Source organism: Nerophis lumbriciformis, linkage group LG11 (assembly GCF_033978685.3).
Source record: "Nerophis lumbriciformis linkage group LG11, RoL_Nlum_v2.1, whole genome shotgun sequence".
Lineage (NCBI taxonomy): Eukaryota > Metazoa > Chordata > Actinopteri > Syngnathiformes > Syngnathidae > Nerophis > Nerophis lumbriciformis.
This window is the reverse complement of record NC_084558.2, coordinates 52,435,828-52,448,972: the sequence shown is the minus strand read 5'-3', so window position 1 is coordinate 52,448,972 and position 13,145 is coordinate 52,435,828. Positions and strand designations below refer to the sequence as shown.

Here is a 13,145-nt window from a genome sequence, read left to right as displayed (position 1 = left end):
CTAAACTGACAGTTGACAGGTAGAAAACAAAGACGCTAAACTGACAGTTGACAGGTAGAAGACAAAGATGCTAAACTGACAGTTGACAGGTAGAAAACAAAGATGCTAAACTGACAGTTGACAGGTAGAAAACAAAGATGCTAAACTGACAGTTGACAGGTAGAAAACAAAGACGCTAAACTGACAGTTGACAGGTAGAAAACAAAGACGCTAAACTGACAGTTGACAGGTAGAAAACAAAGACGCTAAACTGACAGTTGACAGGTAGAAAACAAAGATGCTAAACTGACAGTTGACAGGTAGAAGACAAAGAAGCTAAACTGACAGTTGACAGGTAGAAAACAAAGATGCTAAACTGACAGTTGACAGGTAGAAGACAAAGACGCTAAACTGACGGTTGACAGGTAGAAGACAAAGAAGCTAAACTGACGGTTGACAGGTAGAAAACAAAGACGCTAAACTGACAGTTGACAGGTAGAAAACAAAGATGCTAAACTGACAGTTGACAGGTAGAAAACAAAGATGCTAAACTGACAGTTGACAGGTAGAAAACAAAGATGCTAAACTGACAGTTGACAGGTAGAAAACAAAGATGTTAAACTGACAGTTGACAGGTAGAAAACAAAGACGCTAAACTGACAGTTGACAGGTAGAAAACAAAGACGCTAAACTGACAGTTGACAGGTAGAAAACAAAGATGCTAAACTGACATTTGACAGGTAGAAAACAAAGATGCTAAACTGACAGTTGACAGGTAGAAAACAAAGATGCTAAACTGACAGTTGACAGGTAGAAAACAAAGATGCTAAACTGACAGTTGACAGGTAGAAAACAAAGATGGTGTTCAGCGTTTTCCTGCTCAAATGAGCGAACTGTTGAAAATAGGAATCGGGGGATTACTTTTCACAAGTAAGATTTAACATTAACGTACTATTGGTTGTATTTTGTGAAAATAATATTATCATATTGTATATAGTTCTCTGCAAACCTATGAAATGTTCTATTTTGTCTTCATTATTTTTGTCAGAATGCACCAGAATGCTTCATTTGTATGTGAAAGTCACAAATAAATCTTCTGGGGGAGGATGACCCCCCTACAGGGGTTTGCTTTACAAACTTTCAGCCCCACCTAAAACAAAATTCACCAGCCGCCACTGATTATGATGCATTCTCATTTTAGGCAAAGTATAAGACAATACTTTCTTAACAGTATAATTGTAACCAGGAATAATTTGATTTATTGATTGAAACTTTTATTAGTAGATTGCACAGTACAGTACATATTCTGTACAATTGACCACTAAATGGTAACACCCCAATAAGTTTTTCAACTTCTTTAAGTCGGGGTCCACGTTAATCAATTCATGGTAATAATCAAAGTAAGTACAAAAACAGTACAAAACCGCTCCAGGGGGTTGTAAATTCAAAGGAACTAAAATAGAATGCAATATATATATATATATGTGTATATATATATATATATATATATATATATATATATATATATATATATATATATATATATATATATATATATATATATATATATATATATATACATTTCAAATTGTTTTTGGAAATATTCGACATTGTGTCATCCGGACCAAAGGGGAAGCGAACCATCCAGACTGTTATCGACGCAAAGTTCAAAAGCCAGCATCTGTGATGGTATGGGGGTGCATTAGTGCCCAAGACATGGGTAACTTACACATATGTGAAGGCACCATTAATGCTTAAAGGTACATACAGGTTTTGGAACAACATATGCTGCCATCCAAGCGCCGTCTTTTTCATGGACGCCCCTGCTTATTTCAGCAAGACAATGCCAAGCCACATTTAGCATGTGTTACAACAGCGTGGCTTCGTAAAAAAAGAGTACGGGTACTTTCCTGGCCCGCCTGCAGTCCAGACCTGTCTCCCATCGAAAATGTGTGGCGCATTATGAAGCGTAAAATACGACAGCGGAGACTGTTGAACGACTGAAGCTCTACATAAAAAAAGAATGAGAAAGAATTCCACTTTCAAAGCTTCAACAATTAGTTTCCTCAGTTCCCAATCGTTTATTGAGTGTTGTTAAAAGAAAAGGTGACGTAACACAGTGGTGAACATGCCCTTTCTCAACTACTTTGGCACGTATTGCAGGCATGAAATTCTAAGTTAATTATTTTTTGCAAAAAAAAAAAAATAAAGTTATGAGTTTGAACATCAAATATATTGTCTTTGTAGTGCATTCAACTGAATATGGGTTGAAAAGGATTTGCAAATAATTGTATTCCGTTTATATTTACATCTAACACAATTTCCCAACTCATATGGAAACGGGGTTTGTATATATATATATATATATATATATATATATATATATATATATATATATATATATATATATATATATGTATGTGTGGGAAAAAAAATCACAAGACTATTTCATCTCTACAGGCCTGTTTCATGAGGGGGGGTACCCTCAAAAAAATAGTCTTGTGATTTTTTTTTTTTTCCCACACATACATATATTGCGCTCTACTACGGTATCGAGCACTATTTTTGGGATAACCTTATTAAGACATATATATATATATATATATATATATATATATATATATATATATATATATATATATATATATATATATATATATATATTACAAAGTGCAAAGCCATAGGCTCACTCAATTTCAGTAAATAACTTGAATTTGGAACACAGCATCATTGTTTTCACAGCTTTTTGGTTGTTAGAGGTAGAGAGTGTTTTAACGTAGAGTTCTAATTATTTTCTAAAGGCACAAAAAACAGGTCGGGCATTGAGAAACTTACATTTATGACTATAAAACTTAGCCAATAGTATAATGAGGTTGCAAAGGTAAAATTCCTTTTCAAAATGTGTTTCATACAGTGTAAATCCAAATAGCACATCTTTAAAACAAAGCACAAATTTGTCATGAATATTGTCCAGGATGAAGCGACAGATGCCCTGCCATAGTGATCGAGTGCTTTCACAAGTCCAAAACTGGTGGTAAACAGTCTCTGGATGCATGGTACATAAGGTGCAACATGCATGGTACATAAGGTGCAGGTAACATCAATGTCCTTCTTGTATCTCAGTGTTTTTCAACCACTGTGTCGCGGCACTAGCACACTAGTGTGCCGTGAGATACAGTCTGGTGTGCCGTGGGAGATTATCTAATTTCACCTATTTGGGGTAAAAAATATTTTTTGCAAACCAGTAATTATAGTCTGCAAATGATGTGTTGTTGCTGAGTGTCGGTGCTGTCTAGAGCTCGGCAGAGTACCCATGAATAGATTAACGTGGACCCCGACTTAAACAACTTCCATCCATCCATCCATCTTCTTCCGCTTATCCGAGGTCGGGTCGCGGGGGCAGCAGCCTAAGCAGGGAAGCCCAGACTTCCCTCTACCCAGCCACTTCGTCCAGCTCTTCCTGTGGGACCCCGAGACGTTCCCAGGCCAGCCGGGAGACATAGTCTTCCCAACGTGTCCTGGGTCTTCCCCGCGGCCTCCTACCAGTCAGACGTGCCCTAAACACCTCCCTTGGGAGGCGTTCGGGTGGCATCCTGACCAGATGCCCGAACCACCTCATCTGGCTCTTCTCGATGTGGAGGAGCAGCGGCTTTACTTTGATCTCATCCCGGATGACAGAGCTTCTCACCCTATCTCTAAGGGAGAGCCCCGCCACCCGGCGGAGGAAACTCATTTCGGCCGCTTGTACCCGTGATCTTGTCCTTTCGGTCATAACCCAAAGCTCATGACCATAGGTGAGGATGGGAACGTAGATCGACTGGTAAATTGAGAGCTTTGCCTTCCGGCTCAGCTCCTTCTTCACCACAACGGATCGATACAGCGTCCGCATTACTGAAGACGCCGCACCGATCCGCCTGTCGATCTCACGATCCACTCTTCCCTCACTCGTGAACAAGACTCCGAGGTACTTGAACTCCTCCACTTGGGGCAAGATCTCCTCCCCAACCCGGAGATGGCACTCCACCCTTTTCCGGGCGAGAACCATGGACTCGGACTTGGAGGTGCTGATTCTCATCCCAGTCGCTTCACACTCAGCTGCGAACCGATCCAGTGAGAGCTGAAGATCCTGGCCAGATGAAGCCATCAGGACCACATCATCTGCAAAAAGCAGAGACCTAATCCTGCAGCCACCAAACCAGATCCCCTCAACGCCTTGACTGCGCCTAGAAATTCTGTCCATAAAAGTTATGAACAGAATCGGTGACAAAGGGCAGCCTTGGTGGAGTCCAACCCTCACTGGAAACGTGTCCGACTTACTACCGGCAATGCGGACCAAGCTCTGGCACTGATCATACAGGGAGCGGACTGCCACAATCAGACAGTCCGATACCCCATACTCTCTGAGCACTCCCCACAGGACTTCACGAGGGACACGGTCGAATGCCTTCTCCAAGTCCACAAAACACATGTAGACTGGTTGGACAAACTCCCATGCACCCTCAAGGACCCTGCCGAGAGTATAGAACTGGTCCACAGTTCCACGACCAGGACGAAAACCACACTGTTCCTCCTGAATCCGAGGTTCGACTATCCGGCGTAGCCTCCTCTCCAGTACACCTGAATAGACCTTACCGGGAAGGCTGAGGAGTGTGATCCCACGATAGTTAGAACACACCCTCCGGTTCCCCTTCTTAAAGAGAGGAACCACCATCCAGTGGTACCGCCCCTTAAACAAGTTGAAAAACTTATTCGGGTGCTACCATTTTGTGGTCAATTGTACGGAATATGTACTGTACTGTGCAATCTACTAATAAAAGTCTCAATCAATCAATCAATCAAACCGTGTAATACTCTTCTATATCAGTAAATGGCAGCAGGTAGCTAATTGCTTTGTAGATGTCGAAAACAGCGGGAGGCAGTGTGCAGGTAAAAAGGTATTTAATGCTTAAACAAAAAATAAACAAAAGGTGAGTGCCCCTAAGAAAAGGCATTGAAGGAAGGGAAGGGAAGGCTATGCAGAACGAAACTAAAACTGAACTGGCTACAAAGTAAACAAAAACAGAATGCTGGACGACAGCAAAGACTTACTGCGGAGCAAAGACGGCGTCCACAATGTACATCTGAACATGACATGACAATCGACAATGTCCCCACAAAGATGGATTAAAAACAACTGAAATATTCTTGATTGCTAAAACAAAGTAGATGCGGGAAATATCGCTCAAAGGAAGACATGAAACTGCTAGAGGAAAGCACCAAAAAAAGACAAAAAGACACCAAAATAGGAGCGCAAGACAAGAACTAAAACACTACACACAGGAAAACAGCAAACAAAGTCCAAATAAGTCAGGGTGTGATGTGACAGGTGGTGACAGTTCACCTACTTTGAGAGAAGAGCTGTAGTGATGCATGCTTGGTTATGCTTTAAAGTCATATCCAACAACTTTTTACTGTCAACTGAGTTTCGTTTTTTTTAAATAATTTCTGCTGGTGGTGTGCCTCCGCATTTTGTCAACGCAAAAAATGTGCCTTGGCTGAAAAAAGGTTGAAAAACACTGTTGTATCTAACCATCACAGTCTTTACAGGGTAATAACCATGAATGATTTTGAAAGATATCTCTTTGACTTTGGTGGTAAGTAAATAGCTGTTAGGAAGAGACCCTGTTTTGACCCAGCAGATGTCATTCACAACATTATTCCAGAGCGCAATTACATAGGAGACAGACCATACTTGCCAACCTTGAGACCTCCGATTTCGGGAGGTGTGGGGGGGGTGGGGTGCAGGGGCGTGGTTGGGGCGGGGGCGTGGTTGGGGGCGCGGTTAAGAGGGGAGGAGTATATTTACAGCTAGAATTCACCAAGTCAAGTATTTCATATATATATATATATATATATATATATATATATGCTGTCATCTAGCAAAGCTGAATTTGACCAAGCAACCCCCCCGTACCAAAAAGCCCTTGATGAAAGCGGATACAATTTCACCCTCACCTATGAACCCACGCCAGGAAACCAGCCAAAAAAGAACAGAAAACGAAACGACATCATCTGGTACAACCCCCCATACAGCAAAAACGTCTCAACGAACATTGGACACAAATTCCTCAATCTGATTGACAAACATTTTCCCAAAGACAACATCCTAAGAAAAGTATTCAACAAGAACAACATTAAATTGAGCTACAGCTGCATGAACAATATACGACAAATCATCTCAAACCACAACAAAACAATTGCAAATGAGCCGTCGGCCCTCAGACAGAACGACTCCAAAACCAACAAAGGATGTAATTGTCGAAAGAAACCTGATTGCCCTCTCAACGGGGGGTGCTTACAAACATCAGTTGTCTACCAATCTAAGGTAATACGCAAGGACATTAACACATCCGACACATATGTAGGATTAACCGAGGGAGAATTCAAAACCAGATGGAACAATCACAAGGCTTCTTTCAGGAACAAAAACCTGCGAAATACCACAGAACTCAGCAAACACATTTGGGACCTCAAAGACAATAATGTTGAATATTCAATAACATGGCAAATTCTTGCATCCAGCACACCTTACAATAGTGGTAATAAAAGACGCAACCTATGCTTGAAAGAGAAACTGTTTATTATCTACCGTCCAGACCTGTCATCCCTCAACAAGCGCAGCGAAATTGTAACAGCATGCCGCCATAGACGGAAACACCTCCTAGGTAACACATGAGCCAATCACCACGCCCCTAGGCCAGCCTGTACCCACCCACTCTGTGCCCTATATAAACCATGGTATGCGAATGCTCCCATTAAAATCTCCTGACGATTGAGGGTACCCCCCCTCATGAAACAGGCCTGTAGAGATGAAATAGTCTTGTGATTTTTTCCCACACATACATATATATATATATATATATATATATATATATATATATCTACATCCTGAAAATATGCAAACAAAACTGTGTTTAGATAATTGATACTTCAAACTTGCATAAATAAATCTTAAGGAATATAACATAACTTGGCTTCTGAGAGCTTCAAAATGTAATGAATAAAATGCTAAAGTTGTTGATAAACAAGCAATTATTTTAATAATTAAATATGGTCATTTTAAATGAATTATTATGATCATTTAAAATTAATTATTTCCAATATGTTTATTTTAATGTATAATTCTATGGCTGGATGTAATAAGGAGTCAGAAAAAATACAAATAAAAATACAATTAATTTTGATGTTTTTAGCAAAATATAGTAAACATGTATTTAGTTTCTTTTTTAAATTAATAAATATATTTATTTTTAGGTAAGATAAACATAATAATACAATTTATCTCTAGTCTGGATGATTTAGTTCTTGGCACCCTGTTGTCCTCCCGTCATAAAAAAAAGACTGTCCTCACTTAGGTCCAGGCGCGCCGAAAAGGGGGGGGTAAAGGAGACGGATTCTAGGGGCCCATGATGGAGGGGGGCCCAAAGAGGCCCCTAATGATGATGAAATTATAATACAGAAAAAATAATGACACTGTGTTGGGTGCCCTGTAAAGATTATTTTCATGGGGCCCAAAATCCCTAGCGGCGCCCCTGCTTAGGTCCGCATGGAGCTGGAGGGGGCGTGGCCTCCAGCTCCGGCTGAAAATCGGGAGATTTTCGGGAGAATATTTGTCCCGGGAGGTTTTCGGGAGAGGCGCCTAATTTCGGGAGTCTCCCGGAAAATTCGGGAGGGTTGGCAAGTATGAGACAGACACACAATCATTTTGGAATAAGCTGCGGATTTTTCTGTTATTTTTCTGATCAAGTTTCCCCACAGGAGTGTCAAGTGGATCATTCACAATTGTTTACAGCAAAAAGAGGAGATGAGTAAGCCCTGTACAACGTAACAACACCTGCTGGGATGGCATCAAATACAATGGCACATTGTTTGGGAGTCACAGGCAGTGTTGGGTTAGTTACTGCAAAGCAGTAACTAGTTACAGTTACTAGTTACTTCATTTCAAAAGTAACTCAGTTACTTACTCAGTTACTTACACCAAAAAGTAATGCGTTACTGTGAAAAGTAACTATTTAGTTACTTATTTTTTTCTTTTTTCTTTTTTTTTAAAGCTCCCATTATTGCCCTTTTAGCCTTCATTTCAGTACTGTTATTGCACTGGAGAATAATACAATCTGTTGATCAACTTGACATGCATTTGCATCACTGAACTCTGCTAAGCAATGTGCTCTACATACAACACACAAAGACAAAGATATGTTACAAAGGCCAATTTGTTTCTGGCCAGAACAAATTGACAAAACTATTTTAAATAGCTGCAACATAACGTACATAAGTAACAAACAGCATAATAACAGCATAGATGTAAACCAAGAAAGGCACACACTACATACACAAAGCCTAACCAGGCATTTTCTTTACTGAGCAAAACTCTTTATTGTCGGCCATAAACACATCACCAAAACATTAGTAAAAAAAATGATATCTAGCAAAAGTGGTCATTTTCTGCAGTACAAACCAGACCAAAAGCTACTTTGTTATATCAACAGCAGCCACTAGCTCTTTCTCACGTGTGCCAACACTTGCACATATGGCACTTAGCCAGTGATGCGTTTACAGCCACACAAAAAGTCGGACAAGCCCAACACCACACATAAAGTGTAATTCCAGGTCGTTACACTATGATTTACCAATCAAATGTGTGCTTATTCTAGTGTCCTTTATTAGGAATCGTAATTTATAAATATTAATCATTAAATGCTGTTAGTATATTAAATAAATACTAATAAAAATATATTTTTTTACAAACAGGAAGTTGCAGGAATGTACACATGATCCCCTGCTTACATCTCATTGTGCAACATGTCAATGTTTTAATGGGAACTAAATGAAAGGGGTACAAACTATTTCCAAAGCAGGACCTCCACCCAGACAAACAATACAAGTACACAGTTCATGAAAAACAATATTTGTTGTTATTGTCATTGTAAGTGGGCCTAAACACTTATATTAGAAATGGAAATGACTGCTGTCATTTGATTATAATAATAAGAGAATGTTGTCTGTCTATCTGTGTTGGCCCTGTGATGAGGAGGGGACTTGTCCAGGGTGTACCCTGCCTTCCGCCAGAATGCAGCTGAGATAGGCTCCTGCGACCCCGAAAGAGACAAGCGGTACAAAATGGATGGATGGATGGAGATTGAACTTGTTATTTAGTCAGGTTTGGGACAGGTGTGCTGCTGGTGTAGCCACAGTGTGCACGTCTAAAGTTGCTCACATGGGCTCCACTCAATGCTCAGGGAGTTTTTGCGTTTGCTCACACACATGAACAATTAGAGGGAACATTGATTGACAGAGTGTGTACCTTCAGCGGTGAATGATGAGAAGAGGCAGACTTAATCCTTAAATGGTGGAGGTGAAGTGGCATCAGAGTCTCTGTCTCTCTTTAATAGCTTCGTCGAAGCATGTTGTAAAAAGTAAACATAAAATAACGCAGTAACGCAGGCCCGGCCCTCACCAATCTGGCGCCCTAGGCAAGATTTTAGGTGGCGCCCCCCCCCCCCCACATCGGCAGTGAAGTGTATATACTCACAAGAAACTGAATAGCTTTGTCTTTGACCTTTTTTTTTTTTTTTACTTCCAACTATACCTAATATATAAAGGGGTGGAAAAGTGACTATTACCTGCAGGGCAAACATTAGCTAACCAGAAGGCAAAAACAATGTAAACAAAAAACACCTGCTTAAAAGATCTAATACAAATGTCCCTGAGGAATGTAAGGTGGGAGTACTGTAATTACCTAACGTTACATTATTATTTTCCATAACAATTTAGCCCCCTCCAACAATATTAACCCGACGTTAAAACAAAACTAGCTATTTATTGATTAGCAATTGCCGAATCATGTAACATTAGCTTAATGCTAAAAAGCCAGCTACTATCACATTCTGTAACAGACAAATAATTTCATGTAGGCTAACGTTACCTACCTGCTACCTCTGTCTTTTCTCATTTCTCCTCTTCTTTTCTCTTTTTTCTTCCCTGGGCACCTGACAGTTTTGGCCGTTTTGACATCTTGTGTTGATTTTTTTGATGTGGTGACGTCCAAAAAGAGTCATGATACGGGAAGGGAGGGGGGAGGGGGGGCGTAATGTTGTAACAAATAATATTTCTATTAAATAGGCTTTACTTTGCATTTTAATTAACGTGGGATTATTTTTTGTATTTAGAAATAATAGTACCAACTTTTTTCTTTTTCTTTTTTCTCCAACATTTGTGGCACTGGCGTGGCGCCCCCTGATGGACGGCGCCCTTAGCATTTGCCTATACGGCCTATGCCACGGGCCGGCCCTGCAGTAACGCATCATGTAGTAACGGTAACTGAGTTACTGAATATAAAAAATAACGCGTTAGATTACTAGTTACCGCCGAAACTAACGGCGTTACAGTAACGCGTTACTTTGTAACACGTTAGTCCCAACACTGGTCACAGGGACCTTAAAGTGGTTGGTAATTAAAAAGTTGACCTTCCTTATTGTAAAGCTGACTCACTAAAATAATATCATTCTTGAACCAATTGTTGAGGAAAAGAGATTTCCTTTTGTAACATATGTCTTTCTTGTTTAGCCAGCAGTTTACCCTTTCTCTTGTTATTGTCTTCTTCGTGGGACGCCACCAAGTGTCCGACAGCGCCACTACGAGCAAGGACGACGCCAAGTGTCCTGCAGCGCCGCCACCGGCCGGGCGAGTGTACTGCAAGCTGCTAAGCATGCGTGCCAGCTGCTAGTCGCCGTCAGCTGGTTGTAATAGCGAGTTAATACAGGCTCAGCTCTTAAGATTAACGTACTCTTCCATTCATCGGATGTACTCCTAACTTCATTTGTGAGCTTCCGAGGGCGCTGCGAGAGAGTCCAACCGTCATAAACCTCATCTTTGTGTCGAAGCTAATCAGGCTAACGCTAGCTCCATAGAATAATGGCTGCTGTGGTCATCCCTGCCTGCACCAGCGCTCTTCTGTTGGACATCGAAGGCACAACCACGCCGATCACCTTTGTGAAGGTAGGGTGTTTTTTTTCTGTCACTTTAACTTTGACTGAGATGATAATTATGTAACGTTATAATCCGCTCTTTTGGCGAAATGAGCGACCTGTCAAAAGGAGCTACCGAACGCAACTGAGCATGCGCGAAATTTATTAGCTTCCGCGTGTAATTGTTTTTTTTAAATTTTTATAAACCTTTATTTATAATATGCAACATTGACATACAATCAAGAAATAATAAACAAAACAAGTACATAACCAGTACAAAACAGTGCCAGGGGGTTGTAAACTCAATAAAGTAACTAAAATAGAACGCAAAATATATCTATATGTAACAATGTAAAGCCATAGGCTCACACAAGTTCAGTAAATAATCCAAATTTGGAACACAGCATCATAGTTTTCACAGCTTTTTGGTTGTTAGAGGTAGAAAGCGTTTTAAAGTAGAGTTCTAATTTTTTTTTAAGCTGCATATACATATATATACCATATATACACTACCGTTCAAAAGTTTGGGGTCACATTGAAATGTCCTTATTTTTGAAGGAAAAGCACTGTACTTTTCAATGAAGATAACTTTAAACTAGTCTTAACTTTAAAGAAATACACTCTATACATTGCTAATGTGGTAAATGACTATTCTAGCTGCAAATGTGTGGTTTTTGGTGCAATATCTACATAGAGGCCCATTTCCAGCAACTATCACTCCAGTGTTCTAATGGTACAATGTGTTTGCTCATTGGCTCAGAAGGCTAATTGATGATTAGAAAACCCTTGTGCAATCATGTTCACACATCTGAAAACAGTTTAGCTCTTTACAGAAGCTACAAAACTGACCTTCCTTTGAGCAGATTGACTTTCTGGAGCATCACATTTGTGGGGTCAATTAAACGCTCAAAATGGCCAGAAAAAGAAAACTTTCATCTGAAACTCGACAGTCTATTCTTGTTCTTAGAAATGAAGGCTATTCCATGCGAGAAATTGCTAAGAAATTGAAGATTTCCTACAACGGTGTGTACTACTCCCTTCAGAGGACAGCACAAACAGGCTCTAACCAGAGTAGAAAAAGAAGTGGGAGGCCGCGTTGCACAACTGAGCAAGAAGAGAAGTACATTAGAGTCTCTAGTTTGAGAAACAGACGCCTCACAGGTCCCCAACTGGCATCTTCATTAAATAGTACCCGCAAAACACCAGTGTCAACATCTACAGTGAAGAGGCGGCTGCGGGATTCTGGGCTTCATGGCAGAGTGGCAAAGAAAAAGCCATATCTGAGACTGGCCAATAAAAGAAAAAGATTAAGATGGGCAAAAGAACACAGACATTGGACAGAGGAAGACTGGAAAAAAGTGTTGTGGACGGATGAATCCAAGTTTGAGGTGTTTGCATCACAAAGAAGAACGTTTGTGAGAAGCAGAACAACTGAAAAGATGCTGGAAGAATGCCTGACGCCATCTGTTAAGCATGGTGGAGGTCATGTGATGGTCTGAGGTTGCTTTGGTGCTGGTAAGGTGGGAGATTTGTACAGGGTAAAAGGGATTCTGAATAAGGAAGGCTATCACTCCATCTTGCAACGCTATGCCATACCCAGTGGACAGCGCTTGATTGGAGCTAATTTCATCCTACAACAGGACAATGACCCAAAACACACCTCCAAATTGTGCAAGAACTATTTAGAGAAGAAGCAGGCAGCTGGTATTCTATCGGTAATGGAGTGGCCAGCGCAGTCACCAGATCTGAACCCCATTGAGCTGTTGTGGGAGCAGCTTGACCGTATGGTACGCAAGAAGTGCCCATCCAACCAATCCAACTTGTGGGAGCTGCTTCTAGAAGCGTGGGGTGCAATTTCTCCAGATTACCTCAACAAATGAACAGCTAGAATGCCAAAGGTCTGCAATGCTGTAATTGCTGCAAATGGAGGATTCTTTGATGTAAAAAAAATCTTATTTCAAATACAAATCATTATTTCTAACCATGTCAATGTCTTGACTCTATTTTCTATTCATTTCACAACGTATGGTGGTGAATAAGTGTGACTTTTCATGGAAAACACAAAATTGTTTGGGTGACCCCAAACTTTTGAACGGTAGTGTATATACACACTAGAGATGTCGGCCGCCGATATTTGCCAAAAAATGCGTATCGGCAAGA

At 40.5% G+C, this 13,145-nt stretch overlaps 1 protein-coding gene across 1 annotated transcript in view; it reads left to right on the top strand.

The window, feature by feature from the left end:
- Positions 1-10,504: 10,504 nt before the first annotated feature.
- The window catches only part of enoph1 (enolase-phosphatase 1), a 23,117-nt gene continuing 20,476 nt past the window's right edge, over positions 10,505-13,145 (top strand). Inside the window, exon 1 of the mRNA XM_061966333.1 lies at positions 10,505-11,016. Coding sequence (XP_061822317.1) covers positions 10,933-11,016 — 84 coding nt within the window. The 5' untranslated portion in view covers positions 10,505-10,932. The remainder of the gene's footprint in view (positions 11,017-13,145) is intronic.